Below are 15375 nucleotides of genomic sequence, written 5' to 3' on the forward strand. Positions count from 1 at the left end.
TTCAGTCTATCGATATTTAATCTTTAACCTTGATCTTTGGCGGTTTCCTGTCCTTAACTTTGGTTGGTTACAACTTCCTGTCACAGAGAGAGTGATAGAGAGGGTGCTTCCAACTTCACTATTGTGCATTTTAATGCGTTGCTCGGGATGTCATTCCCTGCAGGTTTCACTGGACCCAGAGGGGACCCTGGTATTCCAGGTATCCCAGGGCAGAGTTTTGATGGGCCCAGGGGTAAGGACGGTCTCCCAGGCCGTCCTGGAGCCAAGGGCCAGCCTGGAGAGGTGCTAGGAGCTACACCTGGATTTCCTGGTCAGAACGGTTTACCAGGAATTCCTGGAGACAAGGGCCAGCCGGGAACACCTGGAGGACCTGGAATGCCTGGTGGGTAGCAGGATTTAAGTCAGTTACTTATTTTAATAAAAACAAATAAAAACATAGTATTCGATGGGTGTCCTGAAATAACAAATGCCAGCTGACTTAGCATTTAAATGCTTCTGCAAGCAACACTTTGTAAACAAAGTCTGTTCTTGAAGGGTTTGATGGACGTCCTGGTGCTCCTGGTCGGAAAGGAGAACGCGGAGTTAACGGTTTTCCTGGTAATCCTGGCCTTCCTGGGCTTCCAGGTGACCCAGATGGTCGCATTCCTGGTCCACCTGGCCCTGATGGTAGTAAGGGTCTGAGAGGACCACCAGGTGAGAGAAAGAAATGATTTGGGGGTTTTGTTATATTTTTTGCACATTTTACACTCGAATTTGTACCTTTGAGAGATTCTTAGTGTGAATTATTGCAAAAGAAGGTGAAATATGACTTTGTTGTGATCTCTACTGAAATCCTTCACCTCTCATCCCTGCACCAGCTCTGGTTCATTCCTCTTTTGTTCACATCGTTCTTTCACAGTCTCCATCATCACAGTTGCCCGTTTGAATCGTGTTGTTTATCAAACACTGCATCACCCACGAGAATGTCTTCTCCCTCTTTGTTTTTGTATTGTTGTATTTTTCCATGTCTCTGTTCTTCCTCCTTGTCACTTTCATCTTTTTTCCCAACACCACCACCACCATCATCATCTCCATCCATCCTCTCATCCCTCCATCCTTTTTTTGTTGGTGTTGGGTCACTCGTTATAGGCTGCCCAGGTGAGACACTCTTTCCCTCGTCCCATTGTCCATCTCTCCTCCCTCCCAGCCGCGCCACCCTTGGCTTGCATTTCCTCCATCCTCTTGCTGTTGGTGTATTAGAACAAACACTTGAACTGCTGCCTTCATTTCTCATCTGCGCTGCACACAAATGTCCATCTCCACAGTGCAGTCGTGGAGTCTCGTATGGGGTGTAACACCACGTCTCTGGAAAAAAAAGATGGTAAAGGAAAGTAATTAATATGAAGGTGAATGAATACAGAGGCAAAGTAAAACATTAACGCCTATATTATTTATTATTTTCAAATTATTTTTGATTAATTGAATGGCATATTAATTTATTTATGTAATTTTTTTTTTGTTCTTTATTTATTTTTGTCTTTTGGGAGGGGGTGGAGCAGCTTACCTCCTCCAAATATAGTGTTACCTCATTATCTAAGAGACGATGACTTTTGCCTATGTTTGATGAGGTGCTTCATCATAATCGTGCCATTTGACTGTGTTTGCATCAATAACTATTTTAAAGTACATAAAACTATGATGCTAGAGGAAATGACATCATCACACCCCACAGAAAGACTGAACCAGATGGATATTTTGTAACAGTTCTGTAAACAAAGCATTTCCGCAGGAAATGTGAAAACCACTGTTTGCTGTTCTTACTTGCAGAAACGACTAACCTCATTGTGAACTAAGTGTTTCTGTCTAATCAGTTCCAGATGTGTTTGATGAATTAACTGTAACAGGTTTGTGTGAAAATTGAAGATTTGGGGGCAAATGCTGTTTAACTCAAAGCTAGAAGCTTTTTATTTTACACTCTTGAAGGGACTTCTTATTTTCAGCGCATCCTTGCATTGATCAAAAAGTGATAAGCTGCAACTTTGCAGCACAGATGTGCTGAAAATGGGTTCATTTTTTAAGAATGTAAACAGTAGCAGTTAGTGTGCTTTAGATGGCTTAACCTTGCTAGTCTGGAATTGCACTCAGAAACGGTATGATTACCAATCGGCTGGTTCTCCTGTAATGTGAGTATCAAAATTAGCCACACTGAGCTTTCATGTCTCTGCAACAAAATCTGCAATCTGGGTGCAATTACAGACCAATCGCAGCAATGAAGTATTGTAAAGAAATGTGTGATGGCATTGTTGTTGCTGTTTGCAAGGCTGCTTTAATATGTGTGTTAAAAGATAGAAAAACTAGCTTAAAACCTGATTGTTCGGAGGTAAGTGTATTCCTCATACAAAAGATAATAATACATATTATTATATTATGATACAGTTATGGTCAAAAAGAAAGATTAGCGTCTTAAATTCTAAGGTTGTACCTATAAGAACATAATAAAGATAGTCTGGTCCTTAGCAGGTCTTAAAATTAGGCAAACACAGCCTCAGATGAACTACAAAACATGTTGCATTGTGTATTTAATAAACAAAAACAAAAGCAAAAAGAAGAAGCATTGCGTAAAAAGTGTAGGAGCGGTCCTACCAGCAAATTCGCCTTCAATCAGTCCTGCAATGCTCAGTGAAAATGTGCAAGAGGTACGTCTCAGACTCTACAGGGCTCAGTTGTCATGTTAAATGTTAAAGGTCATTAGCAGAGATGGGCAGTAATGCGTTAAAAGTGATGTAATCCAATTACTTTTTCAAGTAGAGAGAAAAGTCAGGGATTACTACTACAAAAAAGTAATTAGATTACTGTTACTTTACCGTACGCTCAATGTGTTACTGCGTTACTAAGTAACGAAAAAAAAGGCAGCAGACTAATTACACGGAGGATAACGAGATGATGGGAAACAGAGGGAAACACAGCTGGAACTAATCAGACATAACAGACAGGGAGGAAGCAAAACTGACAGGACAACAGACTATCAAAATAAAACAGGAAACATGAGACACACACACTAAAGCATGGACTAACTGAACACAGGGAACCAAGGCAGCGAGAGACACGACTGGGAAACAGATGAACATGGAGACAGAAGTTAGCATGCGTGATGGAGCATCGACACAGGGGAGACATGGAAACAGAACCAATGACTTAAATGCTCTGTTCAGCTGTGCATAAATTAATTTCTGTAAACCTTCATGAACTGAAGTAACGCTGTCAAGAATACTGAGCCAAGATTATTAGAAAATGATGTGACTGATAAAATCATGCAGAACATTATCAAGTTATTGTTGCTAAAGGTGATGCTAACTACTATTGACTTTTGGACTACATTATGAAATGTGTTGTTGTTCATTTGAGGTTGTATTTGTGTAATTTTAAAATCTGGTAAGCACCCGAAGACTGCATGCTTTTCCAGATAATTAGCCAGCAGCCCTTTTTCCATGTGTCTGTATGAATGTCAGATTGTTGTCAGTGTTTTGTTTTTCTCACTGTCTCTCCTTCCATTATTGGCAGGTTTCCCTGGTCGGAAAGGAGAAAGAGGAGAACCAGGTTTCCCAGGGCCTGCTGGGATGAAAGGAACTCCCGGACGACCTGGTGCTACTGGGTTACCAGGAACAAGGGGACGCCCCGGTTTACCAGGACCAGGGACTATAGATGGAATTCCAGGAACGCCAGGAAGAAAGGGTCTGCAGAAGTAGTTTTTTTGTTTTTTTCCAAGGCCACATTTGTCATTTTTAGTGGTGTCGTGTTAGATGTTGATCATGACTTTACTGACTATGATGATGGACAGAGTGATCCTACTGGTTGACTCCCACATTATAAAGGCATGGTTGGGGAATTCATATCACCATTGTACGAACATCAGTAATACGGTCAGTGCTGCAATGTACTGATCATGGTGTGGTGGTGAACAAGATTACTTTTTTAAGATTGTTCAGGGAGTTTTTAAGACAGCCTGATAACAATGAATTACAAATTCTGGTCAAACAATTCCAAGATATCTCACAGTGTTAGTAGAAGCCCAGATAATTAGGTTAGACAATATGTTTGCATGATTTTTAGGGCCAAGTGCAATGACCTCAGTTTCATCAGAATTTAGAGGTCAACAAGTCTGTATGTCTGTAAGACATTCCTGCCGTTTAACGCACACTTTTGCAGGTTTGTGTCGTCAGGCTTCGAGGATAGATAAACCTGAGTGCCATCTGAATAACAAAGAAAATGTGTGCTGTACCCTTGAATGATGCTGCCTAAGGGAAGCATGACCTCTCAGTTCATTTTAATTCTTATTAGCGCAATAGAGCCAACCAATGACGGGCAAACGTTTCACTTTTTTTCTCTGCTTCATATGTTTCAGTTACCTGTCCAGTATTACTGACATTGTCACTGCCATTCTGCTTTGTTACAGATATCATAATAGTGACTAACTATGCTAATTTCCACAGGTGACAGAGGCGTCCAAGGAATGATGGGCTTCCCTGGATTTGCAGGACCTCCTGGCAGTTCAGGATTTCCCGGAGTGAAAGGACAGCCTGGAGTGCCTGGAGCAAATGGACGCCCTGGGTCACCTGGATTCTTTGGAACTAAAGGTAAAATATCCCCCACAGGAATAAGTGTACTGATCCTGGGCCAATAAAAGAATGAATTAGCAATGCTGATGCTACTCCTTGAGGTTATCATGAGGCAAACTGTGTGACATGGCTAAGCATGGCTACAATTCCCTCACTGTTTGTTTTGTTCCCGCCTAATACTTGGCTCTGTCACAACAGCATCTAAAGGGCACTTGCTGCAAACAATCTCACATGAACAAGTTAGACTTTTAATGGCATCCCAGATATTTAGTTTTGTACATTTGAATTCCATTTGTCCTAAGGCATTCCCATTGGTTGGTAGGTTTCTGCAGGGCTCACACCATTAGATGCTCATCCTAAATTTTGGGCAACATTCCTCTGTTTTTACTTTGGCAGGTGACAGAGGATTACCTGGTCCACCCGGATTTCCTGGTAGACCTTTTTCATCTCAGCTTGTAGAGAAAGGAGACATCGGAGACCCTGGAATAACCGGCCTTTCCGGCTTTACTGGACCCAGAGGTAACATGGTGCTTTGTTTCTTTCAGAACGTCACCGGATAATCTGAAGGGCATAAATTAACTGCACACTTTATTAGGATCTTCTGGTGAATTTTAAATCATTTAGAGAAGAGATTCATATTTGTTACATATTTTGTAAAATAAGAAAGTTTTTTCATAGATGAGGACTTCAACACTGAATTGGTGGATGAAGCTGAGAGGACCAACACAATAAAGAGGGCCGGGGCAGTGACTCAGATTAGTGGAAATACTGCCTCGCAGACAGAGAGCATCTACGGTTGCCTGTGTTGGGATACCTCTCAGCTTAACAAACAAACAAAATATCTGTACTGTGCTCTTAAAGAAGGGGGAAATTATCAGTAAACCCCTAAAACAGCATTTTGTTACATGCTGAAAACATGCTGTAAAGTTTAGCACTTTGATACGGGAGTCTCCAGATACTGACCTTCAGAGCCAGCCCCAAGTTCCCACTAGTGGAACTGCAGCTGTTCGCACTTCTGCAAAATGTAGGCTCTCTAATGAAGAATTTAACTGCTTTTTGCTGCTGTGAACATCCATCACCTTGTGTTACAAACTCTGATCTTTCTCTGGGTTACCAGGTGACAAGGGTCAGCCAGGTGCACCTGGTCGTCCAGGACGACCTGGAGCTCCTGGTTTCCCTGATCTGAGTAAAGGGCTGCCGGGAGAACCTGGCCTTTCTGGGGAAACAGGACTTCCAGGCTTCTCTGGACAAAAAGGAGAATCTGGAATTATGGGATTCCCCGGCACTGTGGGACCAAAAGTAAGAAAAGATGCATATACATGTAGCAAATTTTGCCAGGCAGAGATTAAAATTCGGATGTTTGTTTGTTTGTTTTTAGGGCAATAATGGCTTTCCAGGTTTATCTGGAAGGCCTGGAGAAGTTGGTCGGCCTGGTGCCAAAGGTAAGAGTACATATTAGTGCTGTTGGATATAACGATATGCATCGGATGATGATATGAGAACATCTGTATTACACTATCATTTGTTTTGTTGTGTCCCAAAATAAACTGTTTACGGCAATATTGTAGTGGCTATATTAATTTCTAATAGTTCTCACGTTCTCTTCTATTTAAAAAAAAAACGCACTATGCATGGGCAAGCGACTGTTTTCATGCATTGTTGTTTGCAGCATGTGGCTCCGCCATCCGCTTGTTTATTTTCCACATAAAAGTGTCACAATAAAGCCGAAGATCCTGTTCTAACTTTTCAAAATAAACTGACGCGATGATAATATACAGTATTCTCAAACGTCAAATTTTGGAGTATGCATTAATGAAAATACCTAAAATAAGGTACACGACACCCAGCTTCACGCAAGTGACCCGAGATTCACAGAATTTACAGAAAATGTTACATTTTTGTGATTTATATCGTTGTCGGGACGATAAATGTGTTATATCAGGATATGAGATTTTGTTCATATCGCACAGCACTAGTACATATGAAGTCTACCATCAGTGATAAACATCTTCTTTACATCTGTTCATAATCAAATCAAACATCCATTGACTTAAATGCTTTTTTCTCTTAGGACTACCTGGAGAAACTTTTGGTTATCCTGGAGCACCAGGACTTAAAGGCCGACAAGGAGATTCAGGGATCCCAGGTAAGACTCACCTTACTCGGTTACGGTGAAACTTTATTTGTCATGGCCATTGATCAGCAACCACTGATCAATGGCCATGAGTACCATTCACAGAGAGTTGGGGAACGGCTGCAATCACAGCATTGTAGGATGGTGAAAGATGTACCCTTAGTCCCCCTCCTCGATTCAGAGATGGTCTTTCCCTTTTCACATCTCTGTAAATAAAGAAAAGCATTCAGCATCACATCACTTGTAGTGTTGTTGTTGTCATATTTTACAAACTTGTTGACATGGATCAGAATTTACATTTCCTTTATGTTTTATTTTTAGTAAAATAAATATATTTAGTGCAGGTGAAGAAATTCTTAGTACTGTGGGACAAGCTTTTTGGGAGATCAGAGTTGGTCTCCAATCTCTGATTTCTTCAGAAGTTTTATAACATTTTAAATATGTCGACAGGCGACCAAGGGAAAGTTGGTGAACCTGGCGATAATGGATTTTCAGGAAATCCAGGTTTCCTCGGACAGAAGGGGATTCCTGGTGAACAGGGACGGTATGGAATAATGGGTGAGTAAGTCCTAAGAAAACAAAGTCCTGTTGCAGTAATTCCTTCATGACGTCGTAGAGATATGTATTTACAGAAAGTGTTGAGATGTCGTTTTTCTTCTCTGCAGGCTCTCCTGGTTTCCCTGGACCAAAAGGTCAGCCTGGATTGCCAGGAATAGGAAGGGGGCCTGATGGGCTTCCTGGTCGGCCTGGATTCCTTGGAAATCGTGGGTTTAAAGGTGAAAGGAAAAAAGAAAATCCACTACATTCATACACTAATCTTACAATGATTTTTCCAAATGAGGTTAAAAAAATGGTCTTTCCAGTGTTTTTAATGTTTTGTTTGTTTGTTTTATTTTTGTTATTTTAGGTTTTCCCGGACCACCTGGTTTGGATGGCCTTAATGGCCTAGCAGGACCTAAAGGCCTGCCTGGAAACCCAGGCAAGAATCACATTTCACGCACCAGCTGATTCTATATTTCTTGCTTTATTTCACAGCTCACTACTCACTCAGTACTCAGTAAACAAAAATGAGATGTACAATAAGCCAGATAATCCAAAGCTAAAGCTAATCTTAGCATGATCCAGTAAGAATAGATGAATGTATCAAGTAGTTAAGGCTCGATAACTGAGGAAAGATGAGCAGTTTTGCATTTTGGCCCTTTGTGTGTCTGCAGAAAAGTTCATTATTCAAAGCTGTGAGGCATACTGCTTCTGCAAAGCTCAACCTTTTCGCCCTCTTCATCAGGGTCAACGTCTGATTGTTTTAGGCTTGCAAAGATGAAAGATTTAACGACTTTGTGTTTTTTTATCTAGGTGCAATTCTGGGAGGTAGCCCTGGCCTTTCTGGTAGTCCAGGGTTGAAGGGAGAAAGAGGTGTTTCCCAACCCGGTGTTCCAGGGTATCCCGGCCAAAAAGGACAAAGAGGAGAACCAGGTGAAATAGACTTCAATGAAATCAAAAATGTGCAGATTCAATGTGCAATAATATATATAGCAATAGATTTTTTTACTTTCTGTATATCAGGTCCTTTTGGATTGAAAGGGAGCCCGGGTATCCCTGGACCTCCTGGACCCAGATCAATAGAAAGCTTTCCTGGACCTACAGGAGATGCAGGTCTCCCTGGACTGGATGGACAGTATGGTAAATACATTTCCTTAATCAACTTGGATGATTTTGTTTTCCATTCTCTTCTTTTTTCACATTTTTTTCTTTTTTCCCTTTATATTCTCCTATACTTTTCTATGCTTAGTTTTTCTTTCTTTTCCCTTTAACGTTAATTTATTCAACCTTCCTTGAATTGAATTTCTCTCTTCCTCTCCTTTTTTCTTTCTTACAGGTGTCCAAGGTCCTCCAGGTCTTCCCGGCCCACCTGGTCCAGGCACAGCTCAGGGAGACAGAGGTGACCCTGGTCTGCCAGGCTTCCCAGGGAACCCTGGTACAAAGGGTGAACCAGGATTACCTGGAGGTCCTGCATTCCCTGGCAGACCTGGTTTAAAAGGTGGAGTATGGCTAAAATACATGGCATGAACTAAAAATGCTGCTTCTTCTTTTCTATGTTTGCTCCTATATGTTTTCAATTTTTTCAGTTCAGTTCAGTTCATTTTTATTTCAAAGATTTCAAACATGTGCCTTCACAATCATTACAAAATATCATTCCATTATTTGTTTGAAAAGGAGTAGGCTGAAGTATTTACTTATTTGTCCCTACCCCCTCAAGTTTTACCTCTCATTCATTTAATTTTTTTTTGTCTTAAATTAAACAAACAACATATGAAACATATGAAACATATGAAGTAAAACAAAACATAACATACATAAATCAAAAACAAGAAATTAGCAAGCCCCACCACAGTATAGTTTCTTTCATATGAAAAATACAGGATGTGTATATTTGCAGATACACAAGTTATGGAAAAACAACAAACCAAAACAAAACAAAAAAACAAAAAAACAACCAAAAAAGAACCACAACACCATTACCAGCAACATTACGGTCCTGGGTTAACCCCGTTTTCTTCATTCTTATACTTATTTAAAATTAGGTTTTTATATTTTACTTTAAACTGTTTTATGTTTTGACTGTCTTTTATTTCTTCTGTTAGACTGTTCCATAATTTAACTCCTGCAATTGAGATTGACATAGTTCTTAAAGTTGTTCTAGCACTTTGTATTTTTAAATTCCATTTCCCTCTTAAGTTATACCCACCTTCTCTTTCTATGAACAATTTACAGATTTCTTTGGGAAGCAATTTATTTCTGACTTTATACATTATTTGCGCTGTTTTAAGCTTCACCAAGTCTTGGAATTTAATAGCTTGCATTTTGACAAAGAGTGCATTTGTATGGTCCCTGTACCCTACATTATTTATTAATCTAATGGCCCTTTTCTGTATTATAGTTATTGTTTGTGTGTTACTTTTGTATGTGTTTCCCCAGACCTCTACACAGTAGCTCATATATGGCAGTAGTAAAGCACAGTATAAAATGTGCAGTGCTTTCTGATCCAACATATGCTTTGCTTTCCCCAGGACGGCAATGCCCCGTGCCAATTTCCCCCGAACATAAGTAATGTGTGGCTTCCAACAGAGCTTGTGGTCAATGATCACCCCAAGAAATTTTATTTCATTTACTCTTTCTAAATATACATTGTCAACACATATTTCTACTTCGATGTTTTTCTTTTGGTTTCCAAACAACATAAATTTGGTTTTATCGAGATTCAATGATAATTTATTTATATCAAACCACTTCTTTAATATCACAGTATATTTGTGTCATCTGCAAATATTACAAACTTTAAAATCTCCGATACTCTGCAGATATCATTTAAGTACATAATAAACATTTTTGGACCCAGTACTGAACCTTGAGGTACTCCACAAGCTATATCCATCAAATTAGATTTATATTCATTTATTTGTACATATTGTTGCCTATTCCCTACATAGCTTTTTAACCATTCCAAAACCACTCCCCTAAACCCGTACTTTTCCAGTTTTTTTAATAGAATTTCATGATTAACAGTATCAAACGCCTTCTTTAGATCTAAGAAAACTCCGAGCGCATACCTCTTATTATCCATACATTCCGTTATCTTTTCCATTAAATCTATCAGTGCCAAAGCTGTTGATCTGTTGTTTCTGAACCCATACTGACTATCTGTCATTAATTCATATTTTTCCACAAAACTGTCAAATCTTTTTATGAAGAGTTTTTCCAGTATCTTAGAGAACTGGGAGAGTATTGACACTGGTCTATAGTTTGTAAAATGATGTCTTTCACTGGTTTTGTAAATGGGAATAACTTTAGCAACTTTCATTTTTTGTGGAAAAACTCCTTTTTGAAACGACAAGTTGAATATATATTTTAATGGTTTTACGATACCATCAATAACTGTCTTTACCGTTACCATATCAATATCATTCCAGTCTGTACTGGTTTTGTTCTTAAGTCCTCTAACCATGTCATAAATCTCTTTCTCTTCCACTGCTCTTAAAAACATTGAGCTACTATTCCTTTCAATATTTTCACCAGTGTCCCTTTCTATTCCATCAACCTTTATTTCTTCTGCCAGTTTTGGCCCTATGTTTACGAAGAATTCATTAAAGCCATTTACTATCTCCTCCATGTTATTAATACTTCTTGTCCCTTCTATAAAGTACCCAGGGTAATCATTATTCCTTGATTCATTTTTGATTATTCTGTTTAATACATTCCATATATCTCTTGTGTTATCTTTATTGTGTTCTAACCTTTTAATGTAATACTCTCTTTTACAGGATCTCATTATATTAGTTAATTTATTTTTGTAAGTTTTATACTTCATTTCAGTTTCTATTGTTCTCTTTTTTATGAATTCTCGATATAGGGTATTCTTTTTTTTGCTGGCATTTTGTAGTCCTTTTGTCATCCATGGTCTTCCTGCATAGTTGTGTTTCCTATTGATTTCAATTACTGGGCAGTTTTTATCAAGTAATGTGTTAAATGTTCTTAAAAATCCTTCGTAAGCTTTATTAACTTCTGTTTGTTCATATACAATATTCCAATCTTGCTTTAAAAGTTCATTTCTAAGACAATTTAAGGTCTTCTCTGTTCTTATTCTTTTGTAAATAATCTTATGTCCATCGTTGTTCACTTTATAATGGCAATTATACGATGCAAAGACTGGTAAATGGTCACTTATATCATTGATTAACAGCCCACTTTTTATCTTTCCTTCTATTATATTTGTAAATATATTATCTAATAGAGTTGCATAATGAGATGTTATTCTGGTCGGTCTTGTTATCAGTGGAAATAAACCTATGCTGTACATGGAATCAATAAATTCTTCTGTACTCTTATTATGATTTGGATTCAATAAGTCAATATTAAAGTCCCCACAAATAAACATTCTTTTCTGATTTATATTTGTAAATAAGTCCTCCATATTATCCTTAAATATCTCAATCTTAGATCCTGGTGTTCTATATATACAACTGACAATTAGGTTTTTCCTTTTTTCTATAATTATTTCCACTGATAAACATTCCATCACTCCATCAATAACAGTTGTCATTCTTCCCATTCTTTTGTACTTTAGGTTTTTATCAATGTAAAGTGCCACCCCACCTCCTTTCTTGTTGATCCTGTCTACATGAAGGAATTCATATTTAAAAAAAGATAAACTGAAACATTATGTATTTGCCATTCAGGACAAAAGGGTGATGGTGGTTTTGCTGGAATTCCTGGTGTCCAGGGTTTTAGAGGTGACTCTGGTTTTCCTGGAAGCAAAGGAATGGCAGGAATTAGAGGTAGGACAGCATAAGTCTTTAGTTTCCCCCACTCTTTTCCCCACAATTTCTTCTTAATTTTCTTCTACCCTTTATCTTTCCTCCATCCCTCTTTTTCTCCACCCTTTCCCTTCCAGGGTTTCCAGGTCCAAAAGGTTTGCCTGGAGTCATATTTCCAGCTTCACTGCCAAATGGGCCATATCCACAAGGTGATCCAGGTTTCCCTGGTGAAAGAGGAAGCCCTGGTAACCCTGGAGAGCCTGGTCAGTCTGGTTTTCCTGGGCGTAAAGGTGAGTTGAAGGCACAAACAAAGTGTGTATCTGCATCCACTTAACCTGAACAGAGTTACGGGGGCACCATTATAACAGAGACATCCAGACTTCCTTCTCCTCAGTCATTTCTTCCAGCTCTTTTGGGTGAGTCCATCAAGGTTTTCCCAAGCCAGCCAACATACGTAATCTCTCCAGCATGTCCTCAATCTGCCTCAGGGCCCTCACTGAGAACACCTCACCTACGAAGCACCTGGGACGGACCTTAGTCAGATGCCTGAACTACCTCAACTGGCTTCTTTCAATGTCAAGGAGTAATAAGGGACTTCTCCAAGTGTCTTCCAAGTGGCTGAGCTCCTCATCCTGTCTCTAAAGCTGAACCCAACAACTCTTGAGAGAAAGCTCATTTCCACCTCTCGTATCTGCGATCTGATTCTTTCAGTCACTACCCAGAGCTCTTGACCAGGCCTTATTCATGAGTAAGAGTAGGAATGTAGATTGACCAGTAAATCAGCTCTCTCTTTATCATGATGGACCAATGCAGCATTCACATCACTGCAGATGCAGCCTGAATCCATCTGTCAGCCACCTGCTCCTCTCTCCCCTCACTTGTGAACAAGACCCAGAGATATAAGAGGGAAGTTACTTGTCCCCTACCCCAAAGAGGCACTCTACGCTTTTCCAACTGAGGACCATGGCCTTGAACTTTGAGGTGTTAATTCTCATCTCTCCATGTCTCCTTTTGCCATAAACTGCCCCAGGTGGGATTTGAAGGGGACCCGGGGCTCTGCCGAATGTTTCCAGCACACCCTCGCTGTCTGTTTGTGTGTGCCTGTCCTGTCTAAAATTCCAACCTGCCACCTGGTCCAGCTCGTTCTAACGACAGCTCTACTCCTCTCTTCACCCGAGTCTCCAGAACATACAGCGGCATATCTGACATATCTGATTATGCAATTACAAAGTTGATCATTGACCTTCGGCCCAGGAAGTCCCAGTGCCAGGTCCACTAATGGACTCCCATATATTCGAAGATGGCGCTCAGTAAGGGTAAGCTGTCGTTAGAGCAGATGTCCAATGACAGAACACCTTTCGGGTTCAGACAGACTGTTTCTCCCAGTCACACTATACCCAAGGTCACACTGTCATTGTCCCCCAGAAGGACAATGAAGTCACAAAGTGGGGTATTTTTCCACACCCCACTCAGGGAACCCAAGAAGGCTGTGTACTCTGAACTATTATTTGACACATAAGCACAAACGACAGTCAGGTCCCCGACCCTGTCGTCCTTTAGAGAAAACTCCCAATGTGCATGTACCCAGCCAAGGGATTGCAAGTATACTCAACAGCTCTCACCAAGGGCAGCTGCAGAGTGGAGCAAAGTACAACAACTCTGCATGAAACTGTTTATGAACCCAACCTGTGCATTGAGGCAAGTTCCACTATATCAAGCCGGTATCTCTTGGCCTTAAGCACTAGCTCAGGCTAGTGACATTTCATGTACCCAAAGTCAGTTTTAGCAACTCGGGATCAGACCACCAACCACAGACTTTCAACCACTGCCTAATCCACTCTGCATCAGACTCCTCCTGCAAGTAATGTGTCCACAGGAAGGGTGGCCTCATGGGCTAAACCCTGACCACCATTCACTTGCTGACAATGTTCTCCTCTAGGCTTGGCTCAAGTATGGGGCCTTTTTAGCTCCAGCCCAGCCAAGGAACAATGATCCAAATGGTTTGCGTGATTCAAACTTAGTTTACCCTTTTCACCCAGAATAAGTTGCTTTGGGAGAACATACCAGAGGTTAATTGCCACCAACAACATAGCTTCTACGACACACAAATCCCTCCATCACAATAAGATAGCATTGGAGGAGCGTTATCCTTCATATCCTGCAGGAAACAGGAGCTGTTTGTTCAGCTTAGGGTAAGCTAGTTTGCTTCCATTCAAATGCAAACAAAGTGAAAGAAGGCAAATGTTTTTAACATAGAGTTTTAAAATCTACTTTCCCCCAACATCAGTATAAATAATATGCAGCTAATCTGGCATGTTTTAATGTACAGAGAGAGAAAAAACAATAATAAAGTGAGAAGATGAAAAATGAATGATAAGCAGTGTAAAATATTCTCCTGCTGCAGGTACTGTGGGGAACCCTGGTCCATCGGGTAGACTGGGCAGGACTGGAGTTCCTGGTTTTCAAGGACCTCTTGGGGATCCCGGACCTCCTGGTTTTCCTGGATCCCCAGGAGCACAAGGTCAGGATTTTTGTTTATCTTCGACTTTTTAATAGCTTATCACTTCTAGCATGTTCTTATTCATTCCCCCGTCTTCTTCAGGGTTTCCTGGTACAATTGGCCCTCGCGGCATTCCCGGCAGCGTCGGCCGCAGCCACAGCATCGGCTACACTCTGGTTAAGCACAGCCAGAGCTCCCAGGTTCCCATGTGTCCTCAAGGCATGGCCAAACTGTGGGAGGGCTACAGTCTGCTGTATGTAGAGGGACAGGAGAAGGCACACAACCAAGACCTCGGTATGAAAACACTGTCAGGCTCTTATGAACCATAAATACTAGTTATAGCAGTCTTTGTGGGGCACAATTAAAGGTTTAAAACCTCCCTTTGTCTCTTCAGGTCAGCCGGGGTCGTGTCTCCCCAGGTTCAACACGATCCCCTTCCTCTACTGCTCGCCCAGCGAGATTTGCTACTACGCTAGCCGCAATGATAAATCCTACTGGCTCTCCACGACCGCATCCATACCCATGATGCCCGTGGAAAAGGAGGAGATAAGACTTTACATCAGCAGGTATTGTACACTGTGTTACTTTAGTCAAGCTGCCTGTCATATACATGTGCATACAATTAATGAAGCTTTCATCTGATTATATGAATAACACAGGTGTTCAGTATGTGAGGCTCCATCTCAGGCAGTGGCGGTCCACAGTCAGGATATGACAATCCCCAACTGTCCTATCGGCTGGAGGAGTCTCTGGATAGGATACTCCTTCCTAATGGTACGTAGTTAATGGCAGCTTCTACCAAACAGATTTAGACCAGCAATTAGATGAAGAGGT

At 40.6% G+C, this 15375-nt stretch overlaps 1 protein-coding gene across 4 annotated transcripts in view; it reads left to right on the top strand.

Annotated features, from left to right (window-relative positions):
- The window catches only part of col4a6 (collagen, type IV, alpha 6), a 143315-nt gene that overhangs the window by 127018 nt on the left and 922 nt on the right, over positions 1 to 15375 (top strand). For all 4 annotated transcript variants that reach the window (XM_080298513.1, XM_026162553.2, XM_080298515.1 and 1 more), the window contains 20 exons: positions 164 to 382; positions 535 to 693; positions 3541 to 3711; positions 4470 to 4613; positions 4992 to 5114; positions 5713 to 5894; positions 5974 to 6037; positions 6667 to 6741; positions 7180 to 7287; positions 7395 to 7505; positions 7637 to 7708; positions 8083 to 8202; positions 8293 to 8409; positions 8606 to 8767; positions 11964 to 12062; positions 12179 to 12331; positions 14446 to 14562; positions 14644 to 14835; positions 14936 to 15107; positions 15201 to 15315. In XM_080298513.1, coding sequence (XP_080154639.1) covers positions 164 to 382; positions 535 to 693; positions 3541 to 3711; positions 4470 to 4613; positions 4992 to 5114; positions 5713 to 5894; positions 5974 to 6037; positions 6667 to 6741; positions 7180 to 7287; positions 7395 to 7505; positions 7637 to 7708; positions 8083 to 8202; positions 8293 to 8409; positions 8606 to 8767; positions 11964 to 12062; positions 12179 to 12331; positions 14446 to 14562; positions 14644 to 14835; positions 14936 to 15107; positions 15201 to 15315 — 2675 coding nt within the window. The remainder of the gene's footprint in view (positions 1 to 163; positions 383 to 534; positions 694 to 3540; positions 3712 to 4469; positions 4614 to 4991; positions 5115 to 5712; positions 5895 to 5973; positions 6038 to 6666; positions 6742 to 7179; positions 7288 to 7394; positions 7506 to 7636; positions 7709 to 8082; positions 8203 to 8292; positions 8410 to 8605; positions 8768 to 11963; positions 12063 to 12178; positions 12332 to 14445; positions 14563 to 14643; positions 14836 to 14935; positions 15108 to 15200; positions 15316 to 15375) is intronic.

The sequence above is a fragment of the Astatotilapia calliptera genome, chromosome 3 (assembly GCF_964374335.1).
Source record: "Astatotilapia calliptera chromosome 3, fAstCal68.1, whole genome shotgun sequence".
Taxonomy (NCBI): domain Eukaryota; kingdom Metazoa; phylum Chordata; class Actinopteri; order Cichliformes; family Cichlidae; genus Astatotilapia; species Astatotilapia calliptera.